The sequence below is a fragment of the Ixodes scapularis genome, unplaced genomic scaffold (genome assembly GCF_016920785.2).
Source record: "Ixodes scapularis isolate PalLabHiFi unplaced genomic scaffold, ASM1692078v2 PGA_scaffold9__187_contigs__length_104089568, whole genome shotgun sequence".
NCBI lineage: Eukaryota > Metazoa > Arthropoda > Arachnida > Ixodida > Ixodidae > Ixodes > Ixodes scapularis.
Genome location: NW_024609884.1, coordinates 4,023,211 through 4,041,751, shown reverse-complemented (window position 1 = coordinate 4,041,751; position 18,541 = coordinate 4,023,211). Strand labels below are relative to the sequence as shown.

General features: G+C 44.6%; 3 protein-coding genes across 3 annotated transcripts; 1 reads left to right on the top strand and 2 right to left on the bottom strand.

The window, feature by feature from the left end:
- Positions 1 to 341: 341 nt before the first annotated feature.
- On the bottom strand, positions 342 to 2,294 carry LOC8031245 (F-box/LRR-repeat protein 8). Its single transcript, XM_002404798.5, has one exon. It carries the CDS (start codon positions 2,292 to 2,294, stop codon positions 1,071 to 1,073), a length of 1,224 nt encoding a protein of 407 aa, XP_002404842.3. The 3' UTR covers positions 342 to 1,070.
- Positions 2,295 to 2,696: 402 nt separating this feature from the next.
- Positions 2,697 to 3,283, bottom strand: LOC8031246 (cancer-related nucleoside-triphosphatase). Its single transcript, XM_002404799.4, has one exon. The coding sequence runs from the start codon at positions 3,281 to 3,283 to the stop codon at positions 2,726 to 2,728; it is 558 nt and encodes a 185-aa protein (XP_002404843.1). The 3' UTR covers positions 2,697 to 2,725.
- Positions 3,284 to 4,197: 914 nt separating this feature from the next.
- LOC8031247 (ubiquitin-conjugating enzyme E2 C) lies at positions 4,198 to 16,638 on the top strand. The gene is made up of 5 exons (XM_002404800.4): positions 4,198 to 4,585; positions 5,209 to 5,236; positions 5,316 to 5,402; positions 8,390 to 8,594; positions 16,190 to 16,638. The coding sequence occupies exons 1-5, from the start codon at positions 4,437 to 4,439 to the stop codon at positions 16,306 to 16,308; spliced, it is 588 nt and encodes a 195-aa protein (XP_002404844.2). The 5' UTR covers positions 4,198 to 4,436; the 3' UTR covers positions 16,309 to 16,638.
- The last annotated feature ends 1,903 nt before the right edge of the window (positions 16,639 to 18,541 follow it).

The following is an 18,541-nucleotide window of genomic DNA, read 5'->3' as shown; positions in this document are numbered from 1 at the left end:
GAGACCGTCATTCTTGCTGGAAAACCGATGCACATGCGCCCTTGTGCCTCTCCCCTTAGTGGAAAAGTACTGCTAGAGAAAATTGCTAGCCAAAAGCTGAAAAATTAATTATTGTAATTATTTTAAAATCAAGCTGTGTCAATGCGAAAGGGTTGCTGTGAAATATTTTTAGTGAAGATGGTCACACAAGGTGCCTGCAACTCGCAATGGTCGCAATTTGTGTAAGAGCATGTTGGTAAGCATCGACAGGAAACAATGAGCCGAAAAAGATTTACTGTTTTTTTCCTTTTGATGCATTGAGTTTTGCTGTAGCCTATTTTGATGTTTTCAATTTAGACACATTTAATAACATCTGGCATAAAAAAAAAAAAAAAAATTACATATATATATATATATATATTTTTGTATATCACTGGGGGTGAAAATTATTTAAGATTAATTGCCATAATACAGTTTGCAAGTGTATAATATGCCGTCAGCCACATTTCGTGGTGTGCGTGTTAATATATTGCCTCCCATGTTCTTTTTTAGTTGCTGCAGTTGTGATAATGCTGCCCTGCTCATTTCATCCCCCCACCGCCGTCAGCGTGTCCCGCTTTTTGCTGGCAGGAAGGTGGTCACCCTATATGTATGTTGTCCATTTTTGGAACATGTTCCAAACCAGAAGTTGGTGGAGAAGGAATGGTCAGCTTTTGTGCATATGGTATGAACACTGACTATCATGATATTCAGAAAATAGGTAGGATTACAGTATCTGTGACTGTGCCGTAAAACTCTTACTTTTTATCAGCACCCAATGTTCCTCTATTTCGCAACATTCGCTGTAGTTTCCAAAAGGGCGTGCGAGAGGGGTCTCCCAAATCGCAATGAAATAAGCAGACTTTAGGAGCTTTGAATTTGATCAGGATACCCGTCTCGCAAAAGGCCATGGGAACAAAGGCTTATTTTGTCAGCTCATGCACTGCAGCAAAGTTTGACACAGCATAGCAACTACTCTTGCAGCAGGCTGCACATCCCCAAGCTTTGCATCAGAAGGCAGTCTGACAGGCGTAGTGCACAACAGTACCACCTCATGCATCCACTTTTTCGTCCGAGGCCCAAGGGCCATCCGTACCCCTCTCGGACCTTAGGGTAAACAGTCCACTTTTCTTCATGAGTGGGTGCTCCTCCAGTATTGCATGTATTGTCCCAGCAGTAAGAGGGCAGAAGACGTGCAGTGCTTTCAGCTTGCGACATCTCGTGGACAGTCTCAGAAGGGCATTCTCGAGTTCAACGCTAGGCGGTGCCTGAAGGATGAGCTTCTCAAGTGTTTCCGAGTAGGTTTCTGCAGCCTGCAGTACCATGTCATGGATGATGGTAAACGTCTCGAGCCTCAACACTTTGCAGGGGACTTCGGGCTTCATGATGACAGGAATCACGACAAGCGGGCAAGTCTGATCGAAGTGGAGGGTAACCCCGAGCTTGGGCAGCATGCTGCGGACCTTCCACCATAGCTCCGAACTGAGCTGGTCGTTGTCGGTCTGCGGGCTGTTGGTGTAAGCCTCTCCGCTGCGGCACTTCAGCGACAGGTGTTCCAGATTAACGCGGTTGGCTTCAAGAAAGCATAGCATGGCTTCCCGAGATAAGCTGCACATGTGGATGTGGAGCTCGCGCAGCTGCCTGCAACGCTGGGCAAGCCTGACAATGCAGCCTGGCAGCACCAAACAGATCAGGTTGTTATTCTGGATGTTGAGGTGTTCCAGTAGAGGGTTGTTCTGGGACAGCACATCAACTGTACAACAGTCTATCATCATGGGAAAACCACTGAGGTCCACATGAACCAGGCGGCTGTTGGGCTTTCCGAAGAGTCCTTCCAGAGCAGACACAAATTCTTTCCCTGCGTAGAAGAGAGGGTTTTCCCCCGTGCAGCTGATCTTCAGGTGCGACAGCCGTGCCTCTGAACTCTTGGCGAGGAGCGATAGTGCTTGCACCGCATTTGTACGGTTGACGTTTTGGAACTGGTTAAGTTGAATGGTTGCCCGCGTGAGATGGCTGCCGAAGCGGTCTATGCACTGGAGTAGCCGGGCGTCTTTGCGGCTGTAAAAGCTGAAGTGGAAATGCTTCCAGCATGCCCGAGTGGTGAACGCAGCGTACCACTGTTTGCAGCTCAGAGCTGCGTGAAAGCGGTCGCTTAGTGGAAGGTGTAGAAGAATATTGACAATGATGCATTCTGGAAGATTTTCGCAGCATCCGACCTCATCTGGATACGAGACAGACTGCTGGGGTGCAGCAGAGCCCTTTTGTTTGTCTCTCATGACAGCTAGCCAACGTCCAAACCAATACTGAAGAAAATAGCGCAGCTGCGTTGTTTATGTACGGCCTTCGCTACGATCGTTCCTACTTGACAAGCAAACACGACGCTAAAACTGGCTGCGTACGAAAGAAGTCGCGTAAAGCAGCACTCTCAAGATCGAAGGGAATTTCACTGACTTACGCATCTGCAGTTTTACGCGACGTCTTCGGGCTCTTCGCGGCGACGGCCAGCGCGCACCCTACTGCCGTGGTCTGCAGCAGCCGAACACCTCAGCATCTAAATTTGACTCCGGCGTGGATCGGGTCCCCGCCTTTTACCGCGACTCCAAAAGCGGCAGCCTTCGCCTCGCGAAACCCGAGTCAATCGTAACTGCGCAGTTAATAATTTTCAAGTCGACTGGGGGTAGTGTGTTACGGGCACGTATGCCTGCGTTTATTTACGGATAGCATCGTGAATTAGGGACAATATCTCCGCGAGTCGATGGTTCCTATTATCGTGGTTTATTTCGATGACCGTGGCGCTTTGGTGACCTCTTATCCGCTCGACCAGAGGCAGCGGTCTCCCTCCGGCAACGGGCACGGTGACGAGGATGCAACGGTCCGGACTCAAAATGAGCTCCTGCACTCGCTGCTGAAAGCGTTGAGAGAAGAGTTCCATCTTGCCGACTTCGTCCAAAATGACGACATCGCAAGGTGCTTGCAGGGACTCGAGAGCGACAGCCTCAAATGACACGAGGTTGACGCAGTACTGCCCCACCGACGGCCCCGCTTCGTCTCCGCACAATTCGCGTATTCGAGCCAGCGGACCCCTTTTGCCAGTCGTGGTGATGACATCAAAGCCGATTCTACGCCCATTTTCTCTCAGTTCTTCCGTGTAAAAGCCCGACACACTCGCCCCGTGTTTCGTGAGCGATTCGACCACACGCTTCACTAAAGTTGTTTTCCCCACTCCGGGGCGGCCGGTCAGAACCACGAACTCGTGCCTCACCATTTACACGTAACCGCGGTTACAAACTAACTTAATTTCTGAGATTTCTAAAAAAAAAAAAAAATAGGAACACCGCTAGATCGCTGGAAGATACGTAGTACAACATGAAGGCACCCCACTACATACAGGCAGCGGCTTGTCTGATTAGAGTTGGTCGTGGATTAGATCAGCTAGGCAGCAGCTAGGTGGCGAAAGGGCGAAAGTTGCCGCCTGATTCAAAGGCTTCAGCCATATTTATTCATCTATTCATGTTCTTCACCCGCGCCTTTTGGCGTCTCTCCACTCGTAGACTTATTATAATAAACGCTAGAGTCTAGAGGTCTAGAGTTTAAACGTTCGGCGAGTGCATTTTCTCCCTGCGCTTGATTATAAGAGTAAATACCACGAATAATTCGTACGTTCTAGGTAGATTGGAACATTTCCCAATCACGCAAACGAAATAATTCGTCAGTTACGGCGTTTTCATTTTAAATTCGTGGTATGAAAAACTGTGCTAAAACCGCTTCATACATGAACTTATGCTTATGCATGTGCACTATCGGACACTGTCAGCGCGAACACTGCGTCGGCGCTTTCCAAACGAACGAAGGACATGTGGAAAACCAAAAGAGACGGCAAAAACTACGCAGTAACACTGGATAAAAAGAGACAGCTGTCAGTACCGTACGTGCTTTATTCTTTACGTTTCGAATGTTTTTAACCGCTCGTAAAGATGCAAGACGAGGTCATTTTTATACAGTGACAGGACGGAATGCTGGCGAACTTTGAACACGCTTAAAACGTCGCTCAATTTTACATACGGTTTGATCGTTCACTGGTGAAGAAAAATGCCGTAACTAAAGCAATTCCACTTTTTTCAATGTTAATCAAGGTGATCAAGGTTCGTCATACTACCCGGAAGTCGCATAGACACTAGCGCCAGTTGAACCTCTAGCGTACATTATAATAACTATGTCTCCACTGCGTCTCCGTGCGTTTTTAAAAATATATAAATTTTAATATTTCTAACTATAAATGCTTACGTGTAAATGCAAAAATCTCACAGGCTAAACTATAATTCGAAAATTGGGCTATTGCGCTGCATCTTTCGTTTCTAAATGCCGGCCACGCTGATTGGTCAGTGCTTGGGTTCGTTAGTTTTTAAACGTAAGCTTGCATGGTGGTCAGTTCGTCCGATTTGCAGGCCTGCGCTCAGAAATCCAGAATGGCTTCTCAAAACATTGATCCTTTGGCTCTTGGTGGCAACATGAAAAGCAGCGATGAACAGAGGAGGGTGGACACTGGGAAACACTCGGTTGCAAAACGGTACCAACTCTTTTGACAAAAGTGTATCGCTTGGTGTTTGTAGGCCTAAAATGTAGCCAGGGGTATGTGTAAATTTTCAGGTGTGACAAATATATTGAGCTTTTATCGATGCTGTATGCAGTGCTCGCGTCTGTGATTATCGCCTCTACCTTTCATCAGAGTCGGTTGACGGTTCTTTCCGCATCTATAAGGATATTGGATAGCTATTGTTCAGCTGCTGTGAAATGTGTCCGCTTGTCTCTGATTTTATGATAGCTTTTTGCCAACAAGACGGTGGCGTGAACAGCCTAGCTCTGTGAAACATGTTCGGAAGTGAAAGGGAACGTTTCTGAACACATTTGGCTTACTTTGTACCTAGTCACGTTGCCACTACCCCTTTGTTACACCGAGTCTTTCCTTCCTATTGCGGCTGTTCTAGGTTTCGCCTGTCGATTGCTTGACAACCACTTGTAAGCATACGCAATAAGTGAATAGCCTCATTTGAAAAGTTACCTACTGGTGAACGAGATGTGGGTGTTTCAATTGCCAACTGTAAGCAGCCTAGCTGAGAGTCATGGAAATTAGACAAGGAAGGCACTTTAGATGAACTCCTTGCCTACTTTAAGCATGTCATTTCTTTCCAGACTGCAGCAGGAATTAATGACTCTTATGGTAAGCTGACAATGTATGATTGTGGGAACAGCTGCTTCCTGCATTAAACAGGTTTGCTACCAGAATGTATGTTTTGCAGATGTCGGGCGACAAGACGGTCTCCGCATTTCCAGATGGCGACAACCTTTTTCACTGGATTGGGACAATTCAGGGGCCTGTGGGAACGGTGATAACCTTTCAATTCTTGGTGCAAACTATGATTTCATTGGTGCCTAATACTTATAGCCTTTTGCTGTAATTAATGTTTTTATTGAAACAAGTTCCTGACACACTTTCAAGTTTTTTTTTTTTTTTTGTTTTTTTATTTTCACTTAAAAGGCCACCACCGTGGCTTGGAAGCAAAGTGCCGGCTTGTGTATCCCCACATGGCAGGTTCCAATCTTGGCCGAGTTGCCAACAATCTGTTGGTGGTGTATTGCGGAGAAAGCCGTGTAACTGAGCTGTCGGTTGCATGTCAAAAGATCCCCAGGTGGTCGAAGTTAATCCTCAGTCTTCCGCTGACGTGTACTGAATGACCTTCGTTAGTTTGGCACGTAGAACCTCCAAAATTGACCAATTCTTTCTTTCACTAAACACTGCTCAGAAGGAATCCTTGCCATTCATAACCTGCAATACTTGTGTTAGATTTTCCTCCATGTTCTAGCAGTCTAAGGAGGGAGAGAAATCGAGAAAACCAAACGGGGCTAACCCACTTCAACTCATATCCAGACCAGAGCCATATATGGAGAGTGTATGGCCAGTCTATGATCTCGGCGCTGTAATGCCCCCCCTCCCGAGTGAGCTAACCAGCCCACGGCGCAGAGCGAGAGGAGTGAGCGCATGCGCGTGAACTCCCGGCTGCTCCCAGCTGAGCGGGGAGGGCCGCCATTTTCATTCCTTCGCTTTGCTGAATTCGTAGCGGAATGCATGGGATCGACATCCGAATTTCGGTTCTCTTTTTTATGTGGCGGGCTCTAACAAGAAAATGATATAGCATTATTCTTCGGTGCCTTAAAAAGCTAATGAATGTAATTTCTCCAAATTTGAACGCAAGCTTTTATTCAGGCAAAAGAGAAATAAGCCCGTAGCAGACGACGCATAGCCACAACAGTGCTCGGCGCCGACAGCGTTGCGTCAAAATGGCGGTCGTCTCCTCATTGCTCCCTTCTTGCTCTCTCGCTCCTTCGGCGCTCTCCTCCTTTTCCTTCACTTTTCCCCTCTCCGGCGCCTTCGTCGCCACACCCACTGGCCAGACTCTCCCAATATATGGCTCTGATCCAGACCAGGTAACCACGCAACCTGGTGTCGACCGTGTGTTGTAGATGTGCAACGAGGTTGGCAATGCACAGGGCTCGTGCTCTGCTCCACATGTTGTTAGGGTTTAGGTATATTCCCGTCACCGCAGTGATTATTTCATCCCCAACCATGTAGTCCAAGTCGTGTGCTCGTGCAGTGCTCATGTGTTGCATTTGACTATTGACGCCCCGTGGCAGTCTCCGCGGCAATGTCAATGTCTTAATTCCCATGGCTATCTGGACAAGTTTGCGAAGAAACTGAAAGGAATAGTCCGCTTCGAGCCTCGAAATTGACAAAGAAGCTTATGTCCCTCTGGCGTTGCGGGTTGGTATACTTAACTTGCACATGGATCGGCACGCTTGTGCAAACTGCGTAGCAGTCGTACCTGAGAACTTGCTGGCTCTCTGTGAGAATCTGAACCATTTACTCGGCCGAAAGGTAGATGATGTGGGATGAGATCTTTGGCTGCCATTGCTGTGGAAGAGAATGCACTTGAGGCAGGGGTTTCATTTAATTTATTTACCCTCGGGGCATAAAGCATTACAGAGGGGGAGTGGGGGAACAATGAGTCGATAGTGAAAAACTCGCTTGGGAAAATCGATAAACATCATGATTAACAAAATCAAGTAAAGATACTAATCAACGCCTTTTTGAAAAGAGCACTGTCAACCATTGAAACAATGGGGGCCGGAAGGTGGTTCCATTCATGAGATGTGCATGGTACAAAAGAATGATAAAAAGCATTGCAATTTGAATGAGGGATGGCAACTTTATGTTGATGATCGACTCGAAACATAGAAAGGAAGCTCAAAAAGCCTTTTGCACAGTGCAGCATTAGTGTAATAAATTTTGTGAAAATAGACTTCACCGAGCGATTTTTGCTGCGCGCTGAGAGATGTGGAAGTGAAAGGTTAGCCTTCATAAACGATATACTTGCCGTTCGATGATATTTAGAACAAATGAAACTTACTGATCTGTTTTGTATGGCTTCATGTGATGCAACTAGTGAAGATTGACCAGTGTCCCAAATAGATGATGCATACTCTAGCTTCGGTCGTACGAGTGTTTTGTACAGTATCACCTTTAATGATTGGGGTGCCAATGAAAAGTTTCTCTTAAAGTATCCCAGCACGCGATGTGCATTGTTAGTTACATTATCTATGTGATGTTTGCATGTTAGATCAGACGTGATATGTACACCAAAGTACTCATACTCTGAGACCGACTTTAATGCAATTCCTTTAATATTAGAATCTGCAGGTACTGCTATACATCTGGATATGCGCATAGATTTACGTTTAGTAAAGTTTAATTGCATTGACCATGATTCGCACCGAAGTGACACTGCATTATTATTATTTGTAACTGTCTCGATTCAAGGTTATTGGTTACTTCGCTGTATAGGATGCAGTCATCAGCGAATAGTGAAATATTGGATGAAATATGAGATGGTAAGTCATTGATATAGATTAACAATAGCAAAGGTCCTTAGACTGAACCCTGTGGTACTCGTGAAGTGACAGAAACTAAAGTGGAGCTAGAGTCATTGGTGGTAACCGATTGTTTGCGGTTAGTCAAGAAAGAATGAATCCAATTGAGAACTTTAGGGTCGATATTTAGTTTACTGAGTTTTTTTAGCAAGGCCACAGTCAGTTGACCGATCCGTTTGAAAATGGGTTAATGACGAGAAAAATGTACCAAGATGACCTTGTGAGCGCTTTAAGAAATGAAACTTATATTCCGCTTTTGTGTTGAAGTTGGTTCACTTAGTTGCTTTCCTAGGCCGTAAGGTACACTTGAGGTGCTGCGGATCCATCCACTGAGTGTGGAATGGCTTGACGTGTTCCTTAATCCATGATGCTGTCTGCTTTGGTGCAGGTCTATGAGAAGCTCAAGTACCGTCTTGTACTGGACTTTCCCAGCACCTACCCGTACGAGTCGCCCCAGGTTCGCTTTGAGACACCCTGCTTCCACCCCAATGTGGACTCGCTGGGAAACATTTGCTTGGACATTTTAAAGGAGAAGTGGACAGCTCTCCTGGACGTTCGCACAGTCCTGCTCTCCATTCAGTCTCTTCTCGGAGGTGTGTACATTGCAGCTTCTAAGATTCTACTAAAGAGAAAGTGTCCTTTTCTTTTTTTTTTTTTTTTTTTTTTTTTAAGTTTGGATGTGTTGTTCTTTACTATTATATTTCTAGCCCTGGGTGGTTCAGGTAGGTTGAAACTGTGGAGGGAGCATTTTAGCGCTGTTTTGAAGAGACCATGAAATAATTTTTATTGCTTAGCAGACTAGTGCTCAGGAGAAAATTTTATGAACCATGAAGCAGATGTTACTTATTGTTTTATGTGCCAATATTTGCGAGATAAATGCACCTGCGAGTCATTGCTGCCAGTGGGCGCTCATGTGCAGGCAACATTGATAAAGCATTCTTTATCTGGCTGGCAGTGCCGGCCATCCACATCAAACAAGCATGATTGAATACTTTGTTTAAAGTGTCTCCTTCACTCCGTTCCCTGTGAGGGGCACTTGTTAGTCACAAATTGTTAGTGGTGGAAGTGCTGCGTCATTTGCACCGAATTGCGCCATGAATGAGTCTGCTACATCTTGTGCCAAAATGCCATTTTTTGCTAAGAATTGCACCACAACTGTGCCGAATGGGCTTTAACAAAAGAAAAGAAATTAATATATTTAATTATTCGTCGATTCTATTATTCAGAGAAGTAGGAGGAAAGAAAAGTGGTGTGAATATGTTTTGAGCATCTCTACTTGCCGCATAGTTTGTCTCATCTTAGGTCAGAGCATAGTCGACGGCTTGAACACAAACAACCACGAACAAGCATGCTAAAAGTGCAAGTCCCGGGACATTCGCTGTACTTGATTGGCCTAGCTGATGAAAGAACACTTATTGGAAGGTGGCAAATGCCATGATGTTGCGCTTTGACGCTGTTTGATTCGTCCCACTGGCTTGTAGCGTCGGCTGCGCTTTGACTTGAAGGGACAGTGCAACGATTTTATAGTTGAAAGAATTTGCATTTTGTATTTTTAATATAATTTATCTGGGCACAAGTGAGAAAAACGTGCCACCTTCCCAGAAGGGCTGCTATTCCGGTGCATAATTGCAAAGGAAAAAACAGATTACTTGCGGATCTGCAGCCACGTTTGGCGGTTACGGGAACTGTGCCGGTGCTTTGTAGGGGGCCTTGCGGAAGTCAATAAAACTTGTCCCCCTCCACTGCTACACTCGCCCCGTGGCAAAACGTCTTTTGTGTCGATCGTTCACTATGACCTCTGGCGATGCTTGTCCTTGAAAAGTACATTTGCGGAGGAAGCAGCTGTGAAAACAGAGCCCACTGGGGAACCAGCTGGTCCCCCAGAGATGTCACTCGAAAGACAATGTCAGAAATAAAAAGCACCTTCAGTTTGTTTTATCTAAAAAAAAAAAAAAAATCTAGCAAGAAAAAATGGTTTTCTGTTCTTCGTTTCATGGGTAACAGATTAATTCCCGCAGTTAATTGGCCAAAGTCCGGAAATCGTTGCACCGTCCCTTCAAAGGGTCCATGAAATGTTTTTTCAACTTTTTCCTTTTTAGCTTTCCTCTTCAACTCAGAAATCGCGCAGTGTTACCAAAGGTACAGGTGCCAGAGTATACCACTAGCAGTTCAAGACTACCCTCATTTGTGTACCCACGCGTCGCCATTGTCCCCCTAGAAGATTAGCTTGTCACTCAAAATTCGGACAAAAGTTGCTTTCCCCCTCTCTTGACCGTGGCTTCCGTAGTACTGCTGCACGCATCTACTGTCGAGACCAGTTATGACGAAATAGCGGCTACAGCGAAGCAATCATGATTTCCCATTCCCGTTTGCACTTTTACAATGCATTTGTGTCTGTTTTTAGCGAACAAAATTGAGCGGCTCGCACGCATATAGAGAAGAGAAATTTTGCGATAATTTAAAAAAGAATAAAGTTCGGAAAATTTACTAAGTCTCGGATTGCCAAGAAGCCACCCAGAGCAGGATGCAAATGCTGGAAAAACTGCCGGCAGCAGTCTGTGCAACGTTGTCTGCTCCCCGCTCCTTATCTGGGAAGCGGCTTTACCGCATCGCTCGTGGAGAGGCCGTCGTGGCATGACGATAGGGGCATTTGAAGTGCTAACGGCAACATACTGGCGGATATGACGGAGTTTAAGAGAGGGAGCAGTAAGTACGGCTGCATTCGATTGTTGCATGGCCAGTGTGGCGAGGCGGACACGTTTGGAGGAGGTGAACGCTTTTGAGTTTTGACTCCTTGTGTGCTGCAGCTCATTTTGCAAATGCAACCCACAAACCACGTGACCCCGATTGAGCAGTTGCTACATCTCTTAAATCTAGGCTCTCAATCCCGATGGCAGATATGCTTAAGCGCGAACTCGGTGCCGTGCGCGCTTCTTTCTTTGCTTCGTGATTTGTGTCTGGGTCTGGTCAGTGAGGTCGCTCTTGCTTGGAAGTCTACTTCGCTCAAGCACCGATTTAGCGAATTATCGCCACTCAGTGATGGAAAGTCGCGGCACCGCCGGCACCTCGACGGAAAAGACCAAGTCAATCTCCTTGGTTCAAAAGCGTGCCATCCTCGACGGAGTGTGCATAAGCGTAAAGAATGCTGTCCACCGCCGGTGTTCTCTGTGGCGGCCGTTGCAGCTGTTGACACGGTCCGTATGTAGCAGGATCTTTTTTCGATTGGAGATTCTTGCAGTTGGTGAGAAGCAGCTCCGATCTAGCGGTCGAGGGATTCCTCGACTGCTTTCTGCAGGCTCGATAAACATGGGCTTGTGACAACCCGTGTTATCTTTTTTTTTTTTTTTAATGTTATTGTACGAGTTCATATATAACAAAGAAGCGGATATAGCGAAGCGATTTCCGATTCCCGTTGACTTCATTATAACCGGTCTCGACAGTATCCTCCTTTCTCCCCAAGCTGACAGTGCTCATTGGGGCAGTCATCTTTTGCCACATAATCACGCTTCCTTGCGCATACCCTCGCGCAGAAAATGGGGTCATGTGATGAAAGGGAGGTGGCCGATTGGTCCGGCAAGCCTGTAGCCACACTGTCAGCTTAGAGATGAAAGGGGTATAGTGAGATAGTACAGTGACGCATTGCTTGCGTTCAACGCATGAGCTGGGGTCGGCTAACGTTTTTTTGGCACCGTGAGTGTATCGCAGTGAAAACGCAGAGAGCTTTTGAAGGAAAGTAGGTACAAAGTAGTCTGCTATGTTTTCAAATTTTCGTGCTGTAAGCCAGGCTTTTGACTTTGTAACCTCTTTTGTTTTCAACTCTAAATAATGTGCTATTAGTAAAATCCCAATCTAAATGTATTTATCCCAGCCCAAAAATTATTTCGTGGCGCGTTCAAAGCCCGACCTAAAAAAAGTTTTTCCACATAGTAGGAAAATCCTCCTTGCCACCCTTTCCATTTCCCCCTCACCCACTGCTATCTTGACCTTGGGGGGGGGGGGGGGGGGAGTGGGGAACTCCTTTTGTTGCTGCATTTTGGGGCTGGATAAGCTGGATTATCCAGCCCCAAGATGCAGCTACAAAAGGAATGCCCCCCACTTTCTAGACAAGATAGCAGTGGGAGGGAGAAATGGGGGGTGTCAAGGAGGATTTTCTTACCTTGCAGAAATTGATTTTGTAGGTCGGCCTTTAAGGTGAGACAGATTTCTCGTCAACCGCGCTGGCCGGTTGCACGAGTCATGGTCTAAATTTCCAGTCAATGTGAGTGATGTTGGTGGCTAAACATGGTGAGAAAACTTTGCAAAAGACAATAAGACCGACCCAGGGTGTGCTCCTGATGACTTGCTTGTCTGTCGCATGCCTCTTTGTCTTGGCTACGAGTACCGTGGCACTTGCGCTGCTCGCGTCAACCTTCACCTCCTCTCACGAGGCTGCGTGCGTCGAGCTAACACCGCTTTGCGCTAGGAGCAGTTGCTGACGGGGGGGAGCACCTGGTTAGCGAGATAGGCTCAAACTATGCTCAGTACTATAACAGGTCTACCTTCTTTGGTCTAGATTGCAGGTTGGCCTCGAATTTTAAAAAGCTCTGCCGCCTGCCAGTGAAGTCACAGGTTTAACTTGGCCAGCCGGACCTACAACCATCGTGAATAGCAATTTAACAAGTTTGGTGGCTCAAACCTTTCCATTTCATTGCGAATATAGATATAAATGTTTGCATATAATTTGCACCACTGTTCTTACTTTTCTACTTTCTATAAAAAAAAAGGTAGTAGTAATTACAAGTGGAAAAAATTCGGCTAAAGCTCCTAAAACTTGTAACTTTAAAGAGCAAAGCATGCTTATTGGTTAAATAAATGCAAAGGAAGAGCAACGTGGGTATTCTTTTAATTAGTAGAATACAGCCTGAGCCCACTACCCGAATACAGCACAAAAAAAAATATATACAGGGTGTCACAAAAGAAAATTTACATGGTCTTTTTTACCGCAAAAATAAACTAGGCATCGCCGAACGCTCATTCTCTGCCAAGAGGCAGAGCTAGAGGTCACAACCATATGCCAAAGTTTCAGCCGATCCGATAATTTAATCAAAAGTTATAAGGGATTTTCTGAAAATTTCAATGGGAAAATGGAGCCCATTTTTGCCCGTTTTCGGTTTCTGGTGCAATAGAGTCCCATGTGTTTGAAAACTCCGTCGGCCGCCATTTTCTCGTTGAAATTTTCAGAAAATCGCTTATAACTTTTGATTACGTTATCAAATCGGGCTGAAACTTTGGCATCTGGTTGTGACCTCTAGCTACCTTTGGGCGGAGAATGAGCGTTCGGCGATGCCTAGTTTATCTTTTCGGTAAAAAAGACAGTGTAAATTTTCTTTTGTGACACCCTGTATATATATTTATAGAGCCATAAAATACAGGGAATCAAAAGATAATCTCGTCTTTGACATTGGGCAAAAATGCCGGCATGGAAGGTACACTTTGCAGCGTTGTAACTTTGAAGGAAACAAAATGATGCAACATGTTTTTTTTATGAATAAACACAACAGTATGGTGGAGAACTATAACTGAGTTTCAGGAAAATCGAAGATGTTTTTTTTTTTAATTGCCTCTGGAAATTTTCCAACTTTGTACTTTAGAGCATGTTTGGAGGGTCATAAACATTTTATTTTTTAGATAAAGCAATGATTTATATATTATTTGAAAGAACATTTTAATAAGAATACATGACATACATTTTAATGTTGTATTACATTTCTTTTTAGATAACAGCTCATAAATCTTGTGACAAAACATCAAAGTAGCCATGTTTGCGAATTTTTGATGCAAAATATATACCCTCCACAATGCTGTACATATCTACACCAATTGTTCCCATGATCTATTATTAATAGAAAATATTTTAGATTTCTGATATTTGTAGTTTGTGTTGTAGGTATTGCCAAGCATGGGGGGGGGGGGGGGACCTAAACAAAAACTTCAAAAATCAAAATGCCGTGTTGGCACACTCCTAAAATCTTATTTCTCTTCAGATATTTTGTTTTTTGCAAAATCTTTTATTACGTTTCATACACATGTTGAGGAGTAACATACTAAAAAAATCAACAAAAACAAGAAATACTTCCAGACTCGCACGCATGATCTTATCTGAACAGAGCCTGTAGCTAGAAAAAAGTGATGCTTTATCACTATATGCATTTTTAAATTTGACAGATTGATCAATTTGCTCCACCACTAAACACAATATGGAAGAAAGGATTACTGTACATTTCAGATTTTTAACTAGTTTAATTAATAACTTTAAATTGATGTCAACCCACCATACTAGAACAAAAGCAACTTTTTTTTTTAGGTAGTGATAAAGCTGATTTAGCTTTTTCTTTTACATTCTGATTTGCTTGCAATAGGGCATTACTTTTCTTGTTTTGGTTTCTTTCAAGTTTTGATTTGTTTGCAGTAGCTGCATTACATAAATGACGAACAAAGTGGAACATAAAAACAAGCTAAATGCTCCGATTTGCTTAGAAGAGTTGTTTGTGTTCAATCTGCTTTAAATTTTTTGCTTGGTGATTTTCTTAAAAATTTAAATACAAAACAAGTGCACACAGAAAGTATCAAGTAATAAATAGACAAACTGAATGAAAAAAAATTGTGTATTATTTTTGTTGGAAAAGTTTGATTGAAATAGACCAGTGTGATTTAAATCAGGATTTAAATCAACTTGACTTTTATTCTCCGCTCTGGTCTGTGCACATAATTTCAAAAGAAGAGCTTCTCCAGATATGCAAGCATTTAGTGTGCATTGACATCATCACGAGTACATTTCAATCACACTTTCTGAAGGCAAAATATGCAGGCACAGGCCTTTTTATATTTCTATTTCATGGTTTCCAAAAAAACATATCTTACAAAGTCCACCGGGCAGTGTAAATAAATTCTCAGCTGAGTGCTTCATTAACTTGTCTGGAATCTCGGCAGGCATGTAGCCAGCCCCCCCCCCCCCCCCCCCCCCCCCCTCGAAATCTTTTCATTTTGCTGGGACCTCCTCTCCTCCCTCCCCTTCATACAGCATTTTGTCATGGGTGCCCCCCCCCCCGAAACAAAATCCTGGCTACGTGCCTGAATCTCGGTAATATTTGCCTATAGAGTAGCTAAACCCTGCCAGACCAGGGTGACGACCCCCACCCCCTTATTTGGGGACCACTTTGGGAAGTCTGCATTTTTCTCTGTGCTGTAACCATAAATTCAGTTTTAAAAGCTGTGTGCTATGTATTGGATCCCCTTTATGGTCTGCTCACATGTGAGCTGTGAGGAAGGGGAGGCAGTTAAAGGTGCCGACAAGCAACCAGAAAGGAGGAAACTCCCTCAATTCCTCCTTTCCTTTGAGGAGGAGGGAAATGCTCCTTCTTTCTGCAGGGAGTAGTTTAGAGACCTGCTTTTGTCGGGGGAGGAGAGAAAGGTGCGTGGGGGACTGGAGAGGCGGGGAACCGGTTTTCTTTCCCGGCAGATGATTCTGTAGGGTCGGCCTTTCAAATAATTAGGCAGAGCACTCGCACGACTGAGTTGTGCGTAGTTCGGTTGGCAGAGTTTCCCTTCTCTTGAATGTGTTCATGACCTTCACTACACTCTTGCTGGGGGCAGTGGTTCTCTGCAAGGAAACAGATTAGCAAACATGCATGACCTCAAATAACAATGACATCCAATCCCCTCTGTGGAGGGAAAAATCGGTCCTGTGAATAGACCTTTAGACGTGGCTAGAAGATAGTGTAGAGTCCTGAAATGCCTCTTTTTTACCCCTCAAAAAAAAGAACAGTAGAGGAGCATTTGCTTGGTAGCTTATCAACTGTGTACCACACATAGCCAACCAGTGAAGGTGCTACAGCGTTTTTCTCAAGATGGTTACGATTCTCTCTCGTTACTTCAAAGATGAAGCTTCATGCTTTGTGTGGTGGTTGGAAGAATCTGATTAGGGACATTTGGTTAGAAGTTTGGGGAATCTCAAAAAGAGTGAAGTGAGGCGGTGGCTTTGAACAGGCACTTGTGCAGAGGGTTGAAGGAACCCGTCGGGTATAAATAGAGTGCACAAACATCCGAGTGGCTGATGGGGAAAGGTGATGGGGGACCCGATCTGGTTTCGTGTGTGTGTTGCATCTCTGGCAAAGATGCCCCAGGGCCTGATCCTTTCCCTCTTGTGCAGAGCCCAACGTGTCGAGCCCCCTCAATGGCTACGCGGCAGAGATCTGGAGCAACCAGGCTTTGTACCAGAAAGTCCTGCTGGAGAAATATGAGAAGCAGGCCAAGGCTAAAGATTCCTAGGCTTTTGTGTGTATGTGTGTGTGTGTGTTCACCGAGTTATAGGAGGCTGGCGCTTCTGGGCACTCCTAAGTTCTGTGCATGTGGGTGGGTGTAGTTTTGTGGTGTGTTGCAGCTGCTTTTTTTTTTTTTTTTTTTCTTTTTGTGTGTTCACTAACGAGGGATCTGAGACCCCCATTGAAGGTGGCGTGGATGAGCGCCAAGCTTCTTTAACACGGAAGCTACGCTTTTTGACACCTTGTGGAAATACTGTATAAAGAATGCTTCAGTGTTGCTTCTTGCACTTGTCCTAAACGGAGAGAAATAAAACCGTGTACAGCACATTTTTGTTCACTGGTTGTTGCTATTTTTCTCAGGTTGCAGTGTCAGCCTTACTTATAGCTTGGGCAATTTTAATCTTTCTAGATTCCTTCAGTTGGAATCCACAATTCGATTTCAATCTGGCTTTCTGAAGATAAGGTTTGTATAGCATACCTGCGACGTCTCCCTTATTGCCCGGTAGACTCCCAAATTTTGACCAATTTGTACGGTTGTACGATTGACAGAAAAATTCTCCAAAAAACACATTGTGTTGGGGGTGGTGACATTGGGGCCATCTTGCTTTGTGATGCTATTACTATTTTTTACTCAAACGTGAAAAACCATCTCCCGGCACTCCACTCCGCGTCAACTATTTTGTGCTAGGTTATGAAGGCAAGCGTAGCTTTTACAGTGCTCCAACATTGTCCAAGTTAATTGCTTGAGCACATGGATTTTTTTGGCCTCGCCTTTGCACGAGACTGCATGCGAATGAGAGGCAAGACAGTCACATGCTCGCAGCAGTGCAGGCCTGCAGCACTGTGGCAGCTATGGTAGCTTTGATAATGTAGCGAAAAATATGTGGTGCCGAGTGTAAGGTGCCTTCATGTACTTGGTACAAGCTCTTGGCATTTGCTGTACTACGACAACATTTTGTTTTCCTTTATTTCTTTCTATATCCCCGTGAGTGCAAAATGCACTACAAAAAAGTAGCATCGCCCTAAAGGCCTCAACTGAAGATTCAGTCGCCCTAGTTTAGCCGTTGGAATGTCTTGGGTGCAGATGTAATGGGGAAGCCCCAGCTTAGTGGCTTTTGGGGTGGAGGGGGAGAAGTGGGTAATTTGGAGAATAAATAGGAAATGGCCCCAAATCTTCGCTAGCTGTAAGTATTAAAGTGCAAAAGGAAATTAAGCATGCAAAGCAGCATGGCAGTGCTCCACGCATGGCCGACTTGCAGGGATTGTCAGCGGTGCCATTGACTGCAATGCAGCCTTTCACATTGAGGGTAGATTCTGTAGTGGACTTGCACTGATCAGACTTTGAGCAAATGCGTAAAGATGATAGTTCGCAGGGAATCGGGTTCAGGCTATAAGATGACAATGTTTATTGAGACATGAAGTGGTAATGTTCAGTAGCATGTCCCTGTCTTGCTCATGTCTGGGGGTTCCCCTTTTTATAGCTGTGGTTACGTGATGTTTGCATCACCGGCATAGGGTCTTTGTTATTGTTTTTGCCTGTTGTCATTGATAAGTTGGGGTCTAACAAGCCCGTAGGTTTATGTCCTCGCAACAGCAGCTTCCCTTGATGGAAGAGGAAGACCCGTTGAAGCTGGTACTGTCGGCAGATGTTTGAAAGCCTTGGTTTCAGGTCTGCAGGAATACAGGTGTAGGAGAAAATGGTTAAAATGATTCCGGACAAAATGATCCCAAGTGAATGTTTTGACACAACCATTGCTCAGTGTAGTTTTTCCTATATTCAAGGATTTGGTGATATAGTGCTGTGGCGTAGCCAGGAAACTTTTTCAGGGGTGTTTTTCTTTGCTCAAACCGTCGAAAAAAAAGAAAAAAAAACAAAAATTGCACGAACTATTTGTTACTATTTTCCCGTTAAAAGTTTGACCTTTTTTGCCAGATTGGTCTATGAAAATCACATCCACGCACGAAACTTCGTTCGTCCAATCATTAAAAAGATAAATATTAAAGATAAATATGCGTTGAAAAAAAAAAAATAATCCCAACAGGGTAACAAAATATTCCCGTTGCGTGCACTTCTCTGCGGAACGCTCAGGTAGCCAATGACTGAAAATTTTGGAAGTCTGTCAGAGAATAACAATCTTTAGAATACGAATAAACATAAGAACTGCAATGCGCGCGGGGGCAACGAGCAAGAATTAAGCGTCACGCTCATTGTTCCTGCACGGATCACACTTTTTCAGAAA

Excerpts from the sequence above, each read along its gene's own strand:
- LOC8031245 (XM_002404798.5), bottom strand. The coding sequence starts at position 2,294 with ATGAGAGACAAACAAAAGGGCTCTGCTGCACCCCAGCAGTCTGTCTCG.
- LOC8031246 (XM_002404799.4), bottom strand. The coding sequence starts at position 3,283 with ATGGTGAGGCACGAGTTCGTGGTTCTGACCGGCCGCCCCGGAGTGGGG.
- LOC8031247 (XM_002404800.4), top strand. The coding sequence starts at position 4,437 with ATGGTGGTCAGTTCGTCCGATTTGCAGGCCTGCGCTCAGAAATCCAGA. Across the intron at positions 5,237-5,315 it reads AGGAATTAATGACTCTTATG|ATGTCGGGCGACAAGACGGT; the intron begins GTAAGCTGACAA and ends TATGTTTTGCAG. Across the intron at positions 8,595-16,189 it reads CATTCAGTCTCTTCTCGGAG|AGCCCAACGTGTCGAGCCCC; the intron begins GTGTGTACATTG and ends CCTCTTGTGCAG.